Source organism: Podarcis erhardii (assembly GCF_964252035.2).
Source record: "Podarcis erhardii genome assembly, chromosome: 18".
Taxonomy (NCBI): domain Eukaryota; kingdom Metazoa; phylum Chordata; class Lepidosauria; order Squamata; family Lacertidae; genus Podarcis; species Podarcis erhardii.
In genome coordinates, this window is record NC_138516.1 from 11,088,984 (window position 1) to 11,102,877 (window position 13,894).

The 13,894-nt window shown below is 51.3% G+C and overlaps 2 protein-coding genes across 2 annotated transcripts; one reads left to right on the forward strand and one right to left on the reverse strand.

Annotated features, from left to right (window-relative positions):
- Positions 1-6: 6 nt before the first annotated feature.
- RAB8A (RAB8A, member RAS oncogene family) lies at positions 7-7,991 on the forward strand. Its single transcript, XM_081845975.1, has 8 exons — positions 7-167; positions 1,570-1,630; positions 2,528-2,588; positions 3,362-3,439; positions 4,758-4,847; positions 5,612-5,677; positions 6,168-6,218; positions 7,155-7,991. The coding sequence occupies exons 1-8, from the start codon at positions 44-46 to the stop codon at positions 7,245-7,247; spliced, it is 624 nt and encodes a 207-aa protein (XP_081702101.1). The 5' UTR covers positions 7-43; the 3' UTR covers positions 7,248-7,991.
- A 653-nt stretch (positions 7,992-8,644) lies between these two features.
- Positions 8,645-13,139, reverse strand: TIMM13 (translocase of inner mitochondrial membrane 13). Its single transcript, XM_081845976.1, has 3 exons — positions 12,996-13,139; positions 10,360-10,428; positions 8,645-8,880 (listed from the first exon to the last, which is right to left on the reverse strand). Exons 1-3 carry the CDS (start codon positions 13,104-13,106, stop codon positions 8,782-8,784), a joined length of 279 nt encoding a protein of 92 aa, XP_081702102.1. The 5' UTR covers positions 13,107-13,139; the 3' UTR covers positions 8,645-8,781.
- Positions 13,140-13,894: the final 755 nt, after the last annotated feature.

Below are 13,894 nucleotides of genomic sequence, written 5' to 3' on the forward strand. Positions count from 1 at the left end.
GACCTATCGCCACCCGCGGCCGCCGCTTCCCGGCCTGAGGAACATGGCGAAGACCTACGACTACCTCTTCAAGCTGCTGCTGATCGGCGACTCCGGGGTGGGGAAGACGTGCGCGCTCTTCCGCTTCAGCGAGGACGCCTTCAACGCCACCTTCATCTCCACCATCGGTGCGCCCGCCCCCCCCGCCCCTCCCTCTCCGTCGCCATGGCAACCGCGGAGCGCCCCCCCGCCCCCCCCCGAGGAGGCAGACAGACAGACCTCGCGGGGTTGGTGGGAGGACCCGGAAGGGGAACCCCCCCCGCCAGGGCTTATTACGGGGGGGGGAGGCTCCAACTGACACCCCCCCAAGATAATAATAATGCAGATGACAACCCGCCAAAAGAATAATAATGCAGCTGACACCCCCAAAATAATAATAATAAAAATCATAGCCTGCTGACACCCCCCCCCAAAGAAGAATAATAATAATGGCCTGCAGCTGACACCCCCCCAAAAGAATAATAATGCAGCTGACACCCCCATAATAATAATCATAGCCTGCAGCTGACACCCCCCCAAAATAATAATAATGCAGATGACAACCCGCCAAAAGAATAATAATGCAGATGACACCCCCTAATAATAATAATAGCCTGCAGCTGACACCCCCCAAAAGAATAATAATGCAGCTGACACCCCCATAATAATAATCATAGCCTGCAGCTGACACCCCCCCAAAAGAATAATAATGCAGATGACAACCCGCCAAAAGAATAATAATGCAGATGACACCCCCTAATAATAATAATAATAAAAATCATAGCCTGCTGCTGACACCCCCAAAAGAATAATAATAATGGCCTGCAGCTGGCACCCCCCCAAAAGAATAATAATGCAGCTGACACCCCCTAATAATAATAATAATAACCTGCAGCTGACACCCCCCAAAATTATAATAATCATAGCCTCCAGCTGATACCCCCAAAAAAGAATAATGCAGCTGACACCCCAAAATAATAATAATAATCATAGCCTGCAGCTGACAACCCGCCAAAAGAATATTAATGCAGATGACACCCCCAAAATAATAATAATCATAGCCTGCAGCTGGCACCCCCCAAAAGAATAATAATGCAGCTGACACCCCTAATAATAATAATAATAATAATAATAATAGCCTGCAGCTGACACAGCTAACACCCCCCTAATAATAATAATAACCTGCAGCTGACACCCCCCAAAATAATAATAATAATCATAGCCTGCAGCTGACAACCCCCCAAAATAATAATGCAGCTGACACCCCCTAATAATAATAATAATAATGCAGCTGACGGTGCGGGAAACACCTCTGGGGCTGGGATGCAAAATGCAGGTGGGGGGGGTTAGCTGGCAAGGCCCTGGCTGAAACCCCACCTTGGCTTCCCCTCCTCCGGATGGAAGCACCTTGCGGGATAAGACGGGAGGAGAATAAATGGAGTTCCAGGGGGCAGCAAAAAAGGGAGACAGAGAGCTTAATATTAATTAATGATTAGAATTGTCAGCTGTCAAGTGCCACCTGTTAACTGGCGGGCGGTCTTCTCTGTGCAGGAATCGATTTCAAGATCAGGACGATAGAGCTCGATGGCAAGAAGATTAAGCTGCAGATCTGGTAAGGCAGCCTAGGAAATTATCATTTCCAGTTTGTTGGGGGGGGGCAAGTCCCTGAGACTCCTAGGATGAAGGGGCAGTGCCATAGCTGCCAACCGTCCCTTATTTGGCGGGAAAGTCCCTTATCCCAGCGCCGTGTCCCGCTGCTGTCCCTTATTGATGATGTCCCTTCAATTTCCCGGGTTTCAAAGAAGCAGCTCCTCTCCCTCCCTCCCTCTCTGCCGGCCAGGGAGGAGGGAGGCTCCAACTGTGTTGCTTGGCTGCATTGCTCACCCAATAAGGAGTCTTAAGAACGACTGGGGGGTGGAGCTTGCATGCCTTGTGCCGATCAAATCGGCCGCCTTGCCTGGGGACTCACCTTTGCTCAGCGCTTCCCAGCGGAGAGGTGACGGTGGTTTTCCTTGCTGCGTCCCCTTTGCCGGGTTGCTGCGCTGTGGGAACCACCGCTTGAGGCTTCGTTTGGCTGCTGGCTGGGCTTTCTGCCTTTGGCTCGGAGGGGCTCAGAAGTCGAACATACCTGTGCCCCTTGAAAAATCCCTTATTTTGGCTGCTGATCCCTTATTTTCGAGGCGGCTGGTCCCTTATTTTCAAATCTGTAAGTTGACAGCTATGGGCAGTGCCCCTGAGATGGGTGGCAAGCCTACAGACGATCCCTGACAAGGCCACTGCGATGGCAGAGCAGTGGCACAGCTTGTGTTGCTGCCGCGGCGGGTAGAACACAGAACATCCCAAAATGGCACAGCAGCAGGAGCAGCACCCTAACCTCCTGGGCCTTCTCCCGGCACGGCGGGGCTTCTGCCCCACGCTAGAGCTTCTTGGCCAGCGTAACTTGAGGGCAAGGCTGTGGGGGCCCTGCCTGGCTGTTGTCCTCATTCCTCTTCCTATGCTTTTCCTCCAGGGACACTGCTGGGCAGGAACGCTTCAGGACGATCACGACGGCTTACTACAGAGGAGCCATGGTGGGTGCAGGTCTCCCTTTGACTCGGGTCGCTGCTGACCTCTTTTTTATATGCCGTATTTTTCGCTCCATGAGACACACCTGACCATAAGATGCACCTAGTTTTTAGAGGAGGAGAACACGGAAAAAAATATTCTGAATCAAATGTTGTACTAAACTATTTAAAGCAGCAAAGCGGTCGGCTCCTGTCCGCTTTGCTTCTTTAAAGCGAGCCTCAGAGGAGGGAAGGAAGGAAGGAAGGGGAGTCATGGCCATATAACAACAAAAACATCTTCAACCATTTTTTTTAAACCATAATTTTGATTGACTTCACTCCCCTCCCCCTCTTGGTTTCATTATTTAATACTTTTTCATGCACGTTCCTAGAACCTTATACTCTTCCAGTTTCAATTTTAAATTTTCGTCTTATTACAAGTGGCGTATAAAAGTTTTCCTAATGTAAGAATCTATACACAAAGGTTTTAAAAAATATGCAAACATTTATCCCCTTTTTTAAGAAAGAAAAAGTTCCAAGTCCTCTCTTTCTTGGGTTTTAGCTTAAGTAATTTGTCCCGCATAGCTCAATAGTTTATTTTACCAATCTCCTTCCCATTCTTTGGCAGAGGCATCTTCCTTCTATAAGGGCAGGCTGGTCTTGGTCTGGGGTCTACTCTTGAGTACAGGAACAGAGTCTTTCGTTCGATAAGTCCATCCAAGCCAGCCCACAAATCCCTCCAGAATTGGGAAAAAAGCAGCTCTTTTGATTGGTTCCCTCTCCCCGTTTCTGCTCTTTAGGGCATTATGCTGGTGTACGACATCACCAACGAGAAGTCGTTTGAAAACATTCGGAACTGGGTCAGAAACATTGAAGAGGTATGTTCTCCCACTGCTCTGTCTCTGTGGTTGGAGGCTGTCTGTTTCTGAATACCAGCTGTGGAAACTGCCAAAGAGGAGAGTTGCTTTTGTGGATGTCGTGGAGTATGTGGACACGAAAGCTGGGTGGGAACAATGTCAGTCAAGACCAGAGGTAGAAAGAAGCCTCTCTCTGCTGTTGCTGTTATTTTATTGAATTAATATACCGCCCTATACCCGGAGGTCTCAAGGCGGTTCACAAAAAAAGATCACAATATATAAAATCAAAATAAAAGCCATAACCCAATAATACTTCACCCCCCAAAAGAACCATATTTTTAAAGGGTATAGGATGTCAACCAGATCACCCAAAGGCCTGGTTAAAAAGGAACGTTTTTGCCTGATGCCCAAAGGTGTATAATGAAGGCACCAGGCAAACTTCCCTGGGGAGAGCATTCCAGACAGGGAGCCACTGCAGAGAAGGCCCCGTTCTCATGTTGCCAACCTTTGGACCTCTCAAGGAGGCACACGAAGGAGGGCCTCAGAAAATGATCCCAGGGTCCGTGTAGGTTCATATGGAAAGAGGTGGTCCTTGAGGTATTTCGGTCCTCCTAGAGACCCTTGGAGAATTTCCTGTGCGGGCAATACTGCCTGGGCCTAGAGGAACAGCCTACAAACAGTTCGTAGAATCGTCAAACTGGGAGGGACCCCGAGAACCATCTACCCCAGGGGTCAGCAAACTTTTTCAGCAGGGGGGCGGTCCACTGTCCCTCAGACCTTCATGTCCCATAATTCCTAGCAGGAAGGCTTCAGGTTTTGGGGGGAAGGAGCATTTGAAACGGGATGCTTCTGTTCTCGGACGCTCAGAGGAGGCTCTCCTCCTCCCCGAGGGCTCCTTGTTGCTCCATAAAGCCTGCTTCTCAGAGGTGCGGTTTCTTGCAGGATCCGCTGTGGGACAGGACCGTTGCCCTCTAGAAGGTAACAAATGGTGAGCCAGCCCTTCTTCTCGCTCGTCCCGGCTGGCAGACCCCTCCGGGAAACGCATCTTGCGGCGGCGCTTGCCACGGTCCCTGCTCTGCCGTCTCCAAATTCTGCAACTAATTCTGCAACGCTTCTGCTTTGTTCCGAATGAGCGGCATGGCATTGTGGGGTTTTTTGCAAGCGTTTGAAGTGCAGTGAAAGTTTCATCAGCTAGAGGGGGCCTCTGAAAGGCCTTTTCCCTCCCAACAAAGTGGGAGGAGAAGCGTCGTGTCGGCATCTCAGCCCCAAGCTCTGCTTGCAGACCAGGCTGTGTCTCTTTTTCTCACCGCTGCGCTCTCCCTCTCCCACCCCCCCACAGCATGCGTCTCCAGATGTGGAAAAAATGATCCTCGGGAACAAGTGCGACATGAACCACAAGCGCCAGGTCTCCCGAGAGCAAGGAGAGAAGGTGAGGGCGGTTTCTGGCGTCCAGAGATTAGCCGGTCGTGTGTCACGCGAAAGGCAGAGGGGGGTGTTGAGGGAGCTGACAGACAGAACAGAGAGAGACAAGGAAACACCGGCTAACTTGCAGTTAGACGTTTCATTGAGGAATCAGAACAGGAATAATAATTATTATTTTATTTATTTATTATTTATACCCTGCCCATCTGGCTCGGTTTCCCCAGCCACTCTGGGCGGCGCCCAACAGAATATTAAAAACGCAAGATCAAACATTAATAAACTTCCCTAAACAAGGAATCTGCCTTCAGATGCCTTCTAAAAGTCAGATAATTGTTTATTTCCTTGACATCTGCTGGAAGGGTGCCACCACCGAGAAGGCCCTCTACTCGGTTCCCTGTAACCTCACTTCTCGCAGGGAGGGAATCGCCAGAAGGCCCTCGGGAGATGGACCCCGCTGTCCAGGGTGGAGACGCTCCTTCAGGTATACTGGGCCAAATTGTTGTCCCAAAGAAGCTGGAGACCCAAGTTTGTTCTTCTGTCTTACAGCTACAATAAACCTACCATTAAAATTATGGACTGGTCATTTCTTTCACCAGAGGGCAAACGGGCAAATTTAGCAGGGGATCAAATACTTTCCCCCCTCACTGTATGTTGGATTCGGGAATGGAAATTTTTTTAGAACTGTGTTTCTCAAGCCAGGTGCTGGTTCCTGTGTTCAGGGCCCGCCTGCATAACTGACCTGAGACCTCTCCTCCTTTTTTTCTCGTTCAGCTGGCCAGCAGCTTCGGCATCAAGTTCATGGAAACCAGCGCCAAGGCAAACATCAACATAGAGAACGTGAGTGCCGGCCTTGCCTTCCTCTTTCCCAGAAGCCCTTTCGTCCAGTCCAAAGGGCGGAAGGACGCCTGGGGCCAAGTCCCCCAGGCAGAATCTCTTAAGCCCAAGTCCTTCCAGCCCCACTCAGCACTGCAGCAAATCTGCAAAACGGGGGACCCGCTGCAAAAACAGCTGCCGCGCCCCATCATTTCTCCCTCTCCCAGCCCACAATTCTAATTTGCAGAGGTCTGGCCTGCTGCTGCTGCTGCTCTTTCACGTGACGGTGGACATCGTGCAGCAATCAGTGGTGTGTTGTGACAAGTCACAAGGGCCATTTGGGAACACCAGAGAGCCAATTGCCCCCTCCGCATAACCTCCCTCGAGTCTTTGGCTTTGCATTTTGGCGTGAGCGCAGGAGAGCAACGCGAGCTATGTCTCTCCAGAGACAGGCCTTGTCCGATCATTTTCACATTTATATACATTTTTTCTATTTCCCCGTTTTAAATTTCAGGCATTTTTCACTCTTGCCAGAGACATCAAGGCGAAAATGGACAAGAAACTGGTGAGTCACCTTGGCTAGAACGCAGGTTTATTTGTTGCGTTTATATCTCTCCTTCTCCAAGGAGCTCAAGGCTCCCCCTCCTCATTTAATCCCAACAAGTCTCTGGTGCAGGTTAAACTGAGGGGAACTGATTGGTCCAAGTGGGAAATTTGAACGCTGGTCTCCCAGGTCCTAGTACGGCACTCTTAACCACTAAACCAGGCGTGTCCAACTCTCAAGAGACTGCAATCTACTCCCACATTAACAAAAAAGGGTTTGCAGTGTTTGGGTTCCAAGTTGTTTGAGTACCAAGGCGTTTGAGAACTGTGTGTGTGTGTGTGTGTGTGTGTGTACACACACAAACCATCAAATACATGAAACAGTATTAACTTGTTCAGTGTTGTATAAGAAACTAGTTGGGTTGAGGAGGACAGGTGGCAAAAGGTAAGGGTTTTATAACGCACTATCGTAAACAGTTAACAATGCCAGCAGGGTTGTAGAGCGACTTGTGATGATAATGGTTAATGCCTTTTTGTATTTTTGTAAAAAGTGTAGATAGGTTGAATGAGTGAAAAGGAAAACGTATCAATGCTTTGGTGTAAAAAAACTGCGAAAGCCATGAGTTGGGTGGGAGAGAAGTCGCTAAGCTCATACGAGCAAAAAGTAAAATAAGGGTGTATTTAAATACTTAAAATGGAAGTGTAATAAAAATATTATTTTAAGAAAAAGTTCTATAATGTGGCAGGAGGGGAGGGGGTGAAATGAGCTTTGAGGTCGCGGCCTTTGGAGTTGCTAGGAGCACAGAGCCTGGGTCTGCTGGGTGCCATTGCCCTGCTCCCTCCCCAGGCCAGAGTTTGACCTGCAGCTCCAGCAGAGTTTGCAGCGGAAGGGGGGGGGGATCAAGTTGGAACCAAAGCCCACCTGAATAACCCTCCCGTGGTCCTTTTGCCTTCACAGGAAGGCAACAGCCCTCAAGGCAGCAGCCAGGGGGTGAAGATCACCCCCGAGCTACAGAAGAAAACCAGCTTTTTCCGATGCACCCTCCTCTGAGGGGGGACAGCCTTACCGCGAGCCTCTTCTCAAGCTTCCTGGGCCGTGCCTGCTTGCAAGAGGCTCCTTCTTCCGTTTTCCCTGTCTGGCTCTGACCCCACCAACGCAACCTGCCCCGCTGCATTTGCTGGAACGGAACTGAGGAAGGGGCTTCTTTTCACGACGGACTCTCCCGCTCCGGAGAAAACGCCGTTTCCCCCTCCCATCGCACCTCCCAGACGGAAAACGCACTGCCTGTTTGCGGTGTGGGGAGGGGATTGCTTTGGGGAGAAAAGATGCGGATCAAGAAATCAAGACACGGGAAGTTTCCTAATGGGTTTTTCTCTCTCTGTCTCTCTCTTTCTGTCTCTGGGATGTGTTTTGGATAACTGTATCAAGACTAGTAGAAAAAAAAAGTCAGAATAACTCTCAATGATTTCCTGCTGAATCCCCAAATCTACGAATGGTCAGGGGTGCCTTTGGAGCCCCCTAAGACATTTCGATCAGGCTGAATCACGCAGCCGGCTTAAAAGCACTGATTCTGTTTTATTTTTGGTAGCAGATTTTAACACACACACCCCTTTCCTCGCGTCGCTTTGTGGGGGGCCACAAAGCTCACCGATTCCTTTCACAGACACGGAAAAAAAGGCATCTGAAATCTGCTCCTGGTGTGCTCTTGGCGATGATTCTAGACACTCCTGTGATAGAAGTTGCACAATGCCTCGATACACAAATGAATAAATCTATTTTTTTAGAGAAAACAAAGCTTGTGTGAGATGCTACTTGAGTTTGTGACTGGGAACATCTGGCAAACCTCTGGTTCAGTGGGGCCCCAGTTGCTGTCTGGGAAAGTCTCCTGGGAAGATGGATTGCTCTGTCCAACCCTCCCCAACACCTACATCATTATTATTATTATTATTATTATTATTATTATTATTAATGCCCTGCCCATCTGGCTGGGTTCCGCCAGCCACTCTGAGTGGCTTCCAACAGACTATTAAAAAACCCAAACATTAAAAACTTCTCTAAACAGGGATGCTTTCAGATGTCTTCTAAAAGTCAGAGAGTTGTTTATCTCCTTGACATCTGATGGGAGGGCACCACCACTGAGAAGGCCCTCTGCCTGGTTCTCTGCAACCTCGCTTCTCGCAGGGAGGGAACCGCCAGAAGGCCCTCAAGAGATGGACCCCAGTGTCCGGGGTGGAGACGCTCCTTCAGGTCTACTGGGCCTTTGAAGCCATTTAGGCTTTTAAAGGTCAGCACCAACACTTTGAATTGTGCTCAGAAACCTAGTCCCCTGGTCCAGATTTTTTAAACTGGTTTTCAATTGGATGACCCCTGGGGTCCCGACATTACAATTCTGCTGAGTGCCTAGACCTTGCCAGGGCACAAAAACGAAGAAAGGCAGGAGGCAGTGCCACAGGTTTGTCATTTTATTTCCTGCCACCCGGACCAAAATCCTGCCCACCCTAATTAAAGCACCTTGCTGGGTGGCCAGGATAGGTCCCTCGGCCAAGTCCATGATGGGGCTCCTCAGCAACCCCACTGCCCCCCATCACATGTTGGCTCTCTCCCTCTGCAGCCGGGAGTTGTAGGCCCTCGAGACGGTGTTCCAGGCATCCATATAGCGGTCCATGCACATCGCGACACATTTCTGAGAAGGGAGAGGAAAAGGAGAGGGTGGTCACAGTGGCGTAGCGTGGGGGGTGCCAGGGGTGCCGGCCGCAGCGGGCGCAACTTGGGCGGGGGGGCGCACTCGCACTAGCAGCTTTCTGCCCCTACTAAAATCCACGGGTTAGAGAGCCCCCGCTCGCTCGGCTTGGCGAGGAGGTCGCAGAAGGGGGAGAGCAAAGCCGAGCGAGCGCGGGCAAAAAAAGGAGAGGAAGGCGGGCGGGCGGGTGGGCGGGCTGGCTGGCTGGCGGGGGTCTGGCTGCGCCTGCTGCTGCCGTTGCCGCTGCTGCCGGGCTTTGACAGCTTGGCGAAGCGGAGGGAGAGGAACGTTATGGTAATTGCGGCTCTCTCTCCACTGGCCGCCTGGGTAGTGAGCCGAGCGGAGCAGGGAGTCTGGCGAGGGGGCGGGAAGAGACTTTTCCCCCCTTTTTTCCACCTCGCCTGGTCAAAAAGGAGAGTGGAGTCTCCTCAGGGCGCCCTCAGGCAGGGCAGGGCAAGGCAAGCAGAGCGAGGAGGAGAGAGAGGGGAAGGGGGGGGAAGCAGCCAGGAAACGCCGCAGTGTGGAGGGGGAATCAATTAAGGAGAGAAAGCGAAAAGCCTTGGAGAAAAGGAAAAAAGGAAAGAAAAGAGGCAGCTCTGGGAGAGCGCGGGGGAAAGAGAAGCCTCGCTGCTGCTGCTGCTTGGGAGAGTAAATTACTGTACTTGCCTTGCCCCGGGTTAGGGGGCGCAAATTACTTGCCTTGCCCCGGGTGCCGACAACCCACGCTACGCCGCTGGGTGGTCAGGAAAGAGAAGGCTGCAAGTCTCCATCACTGGGGGCTGGGGGGGGAAGCCTCCAGCCCACCAGCTGAGTAAAAGGGGGAGCTATTGGGTTGTTGTTTTTATTTTTATTATGTATTTTGCTGTTTGAGATCTCGATTTTATTCTGTGAACCGCCCTGAGACCCCTGGGTATAGGGGGGCGGTATATGAAAGAAAGAAAGAGGGAAGAGAGAGAGAAGGGGAGGGAGGAAGGAAGGAAAAAGAAAGGGAGGGAGGTAAGGAGGGAGGGAAGGAGAAGAGAAAGAAAAGGAAAAAGAAGAAAGGGAGAGAAGAGAGAGGGAAGGAAGGAAGAAATTATAGGGAAGAAGGAGGGAGGGAGGGAGGAGAGAGAGATGGAAGGAAGAGGAAGAAGAGGAGGAGGAGGAGTTTGGATTTGATATCCCACCTTTCACTCCCCTTCAGGAGTCTCAAAGCGGCTCACATTCTCCTTTCCCTTCCTCGCCCACAACAAGCACTCTGTGAGGTGAGTGAGGCTGAGAGACAGAGAAGTGTGACTGGCCCAAGGTCACCCAGCAGCTGCATGTGGAGGAGCGGGGAAGCGAACCCGGTTCACCAGATTACGAGTCTTCCGCTCTTAACCACTACACCACACTGGCTCTCTGGAAGGAAGGAATGAAAGGAAGACGGGCGGCTAGCCTCACCTGCTCGGAGTTGTCAAGGGAGCTCCCGGGTTTCCCAATGCACTTCCGGAAACATTTGTCCGTCATCCTCTGCAAAGGAGGGAAAAAGGAAAAGTTTGAATGCAAGAACAGAGACAGAGTTAACAGTGGTGGACATTAGCGTCTCAAATTTCAGGGGCGCCCCATGCGCCACCAAAACCTGCCCCTCCCCACCTCTTGCCTTCCGTTGGGTGTCAGAGTCGGGGCACCTACTACAGCCCCCCCAGAAGTCAGTCACCTGCCCAGCTCCACTTCTCTTCCGGAGGCGGGGAGAAGCAAGAGCTGCCTGCAGCAGGGGGCCAGGCTTGAATAAAATATTGGGGGGTGGGGTGGGAAGAAGAGGCAAGGGAGCCCTGCCTTGCACAGTCCATCCCAGGGCGGGGTGGAGGGGGTGCCATTACAAAAAAGGCCATGTACTTTTGCAAACCAAGAAAACATTTAATAAAAAAAGATTTTTCTAAAAAAGCATTGAAAATACTAGATTGTTTGAGGTCCTGCCCCCACCCCCACCCCGTAAAGTGTTTAGGGACGATTCTAATATTTGAAGAATTATTGTGTTTTAATATTTTGCTGGAAGCCGCCCAGAGTGGCTGGGGAAAGCCAACCAGATGGGGAGGGTATAAATTAATACAGTGGTACCTCAGGTTAAGAACTTACCGTATTTTTTGCTCAATAAGACTCACTTTTTCCCTCCTAAAAAGCAAGGGGAAATGTGTGTGCGTCTTACGGAGCGAATGCAGGCTGCGCAGCTATCCCAGAAGCCAGAACAGCAAGAGGGATTGCTGCTTTCACTGCGCAGGGGTCCCTCTTGCTGTTCTGGCTTCTGAGATTCAGAATATTTTTTTTCTTGTTTTCCTCCTCCAAAAACTAGGCGCGTCTCGTGGTCTGGTGCGTCTTATAGAGCGAAAAATACGGTGATTCGTTCCGGAGGTCCGTTCTTAACCTGAAGCACCACTTTAGCTAACGGGGCCTCCTGCTGCCAGTGCACGATTTCTGTTCTCACCCTGAAGCAAAGTTCTTAACCTGAAGCGCTATTTCTGGGTTAGCAGAATCTGTAACCTGAAGCGTATGTAACCTGAAGCGCCTGTAACCCGAGGTGCCACTGTAATAATAATAATAATAATAATAATAATAATAATAAACTTTGATTTCCCTTTTTTTAAAAAAAAAAAAAAGGCTCAAAAGCTTTGGCTGGACCCCCCAACAAAAACCCCAGCTCTGCCCATGGTGCATGCAACGCTGAATGGCAATGCCCACCCACCTTTTGAGACCCCTGGGCTCTCTTCCTGGGGTCCCAGAACCCCTGAAATATTTCCTTGGGGGTGGGTGAAAGGGACCTCCCTGGGCGTCGCTTCCTCTGGGCGCCCGGTTTCCTGCCTCCCTTTCCCCTCAGGTCGCCCGCTCCTGCCCGTAATAATAATAATAATAATAATAATCAAAACAAAATAAAAAATTTCCTTCCAGTCGCACCTTAAAGACCAACTAAGTTAGTTCTTGGTATGAGCTTTCGTGTGCATGCGCACTTCTTCAGTGTATCTTCAGTGTATCTGAAGAAGTGTGCATGCACACGAAAGCTCATACCAAGAACTAACTTAGTTGGTCTTTAAGGTGCGACTGGAAGGAAATTTTTTTATTTTGTCCTGACTATGGCAGACCAACACGGCTACCTATCTGTAATAATAATAATAATGATGATGATGATGATGATGATAAACAACTTTGATTTCCCTTTTTTTAAAAAAGCTCAAAAGCTTTGGCTTGTAGCAGGAACCCCCCCACCCCAATCATTCTGTTTGTATAAACTTCACACTCACACACTACATACGCCACATTTCTGTTATAAATTCATAGAAAATCAACCATACATTGGATTTGCACTGTTCCATTCTTATTTTACTCCATATGACAAGAACTAACAAAGGGGGGTGACTTAGTCTTGGTCTCAGCACATACACAGGAGCCCTGCCCATACCAACCTGATGATCCCAGACAGAAGACAATCAAGATCACAAAGAACCTGCAATATGGGAGTGGATTCAAACAAAGGACACTGATCAGATCTTCCCTCAGGGGGCAGGAAACTGCAAACTGCCCTTTGTCCTCTGGAAAGCACTCATGGGGAGGGGGAAAGGGGGAACCAGCCAGGTGACAAGACACTCAGGTTACCACCAACTCCTCCCTCAGCCCCTCCTTTCTGTAATGTATGCATGATGTTTCTGGGGGTGGGCTAGACCTAGAGGAGGGGAATTTCAAAAGTTTTTATAAGACCTTGCACACTATTCTTCTGGGTCTTTCCTCTCTCCTGCACGTGAGGGGAATACCCTGTTGCAACAGTTCAATAAAGGCCAAGCCTACAGGCTGCTGTTTTGCTCCAAGTTATCCTGGTTGGTGTCTTTGTTTTGTCCAAGGGAGCCCTCGGAGTTTTCCTGCAACAGCTGGACCCCCCAAGAAAACCCCCAGCTCTGTCCAGGGTGCATGCAACGCTGAATGGCAATGCCCGCCCGCCTTCTGAGACCCCTGGGCTCTCTTCCTGGGGGCCCCCCTCCCCCCCTCCCTCGCCCCTCAGGTAGCCTGCTCCGGCCTGGGAGGCTCTCTCTCCCCCTCCCCCCCTCTCTCACCTGCAGCAGCTCCTGGGCGTTGGCCACGGCGATCTGCACCTTGACCTGCTCCATCAGGGCCCCGGGGTCCAGGCGACCCCCCGACGCGAAGTCCCCGCTGCCCGACGCCATCGCCCGCCGCCGCCGGAAGGAAGGAAGGAAGGAAGAGGGCAAGGCGCGTGCGCCAAGCGGCCCGGAGGACTCCAGCTCCCGGCGAGCACCGCGTCGGGAGGAAGGAATTAATATAATGCGCATGCGCTTCGATGTAGTTCCCGGCGAGCACCGCGGAGTCCACGCATGCGCGGTGCGTCTGGAGAGCCGAAAACGCGTCGGGAGGAAGTAATAAATGCAATGCGCATGCGCTTCGCTACAGTTCCCGGCGAGCACCGCGGAGTCCACGCATGCGCGGTGCGTCTGGAGAGCCGAAAACGCGTCGGGAGGAAGTAATAAATGCAATGCGCATGCGCTTCGCTACAGTTCCCGGCGAGCACCGCGGAGTCCACGCATGCGCGGTGCGTCTGGAGAGCCGAAAACGCGTCGGGAGGAAGTAATAAATGCAATGCGCATGCGCTTCGCTATAGTTCCCGGCGAGCACCGCGGCGTCCACGCATGCGCGGTGCGTCTGGAGAGCCACCCGCCGCGGCAAAAGCGTTGTTAGTGTCTCTGCCGCGAGGGAAGCCTGGAAGCCTCTCTAGGCTGTCCCTCTCGCTTCCCCTCTCCAAAGGAAGTCCATCCTCTCTCCAACGGCCCTTACTCACTTGCCCCGGAAGTTCACTCCCGCGGCGTACCCCGCCTCCCTCCATTTGCCCCGGAAGTTCATGTCGGCACCCGGAAGTGGTGGCCGGAGCGGCTGGAAAGAAGGAGGCCGCGGCGGAGGAGGATGTCGGAGTACGAGGCCGTCCAGCGGGGCCCTCTGCGGC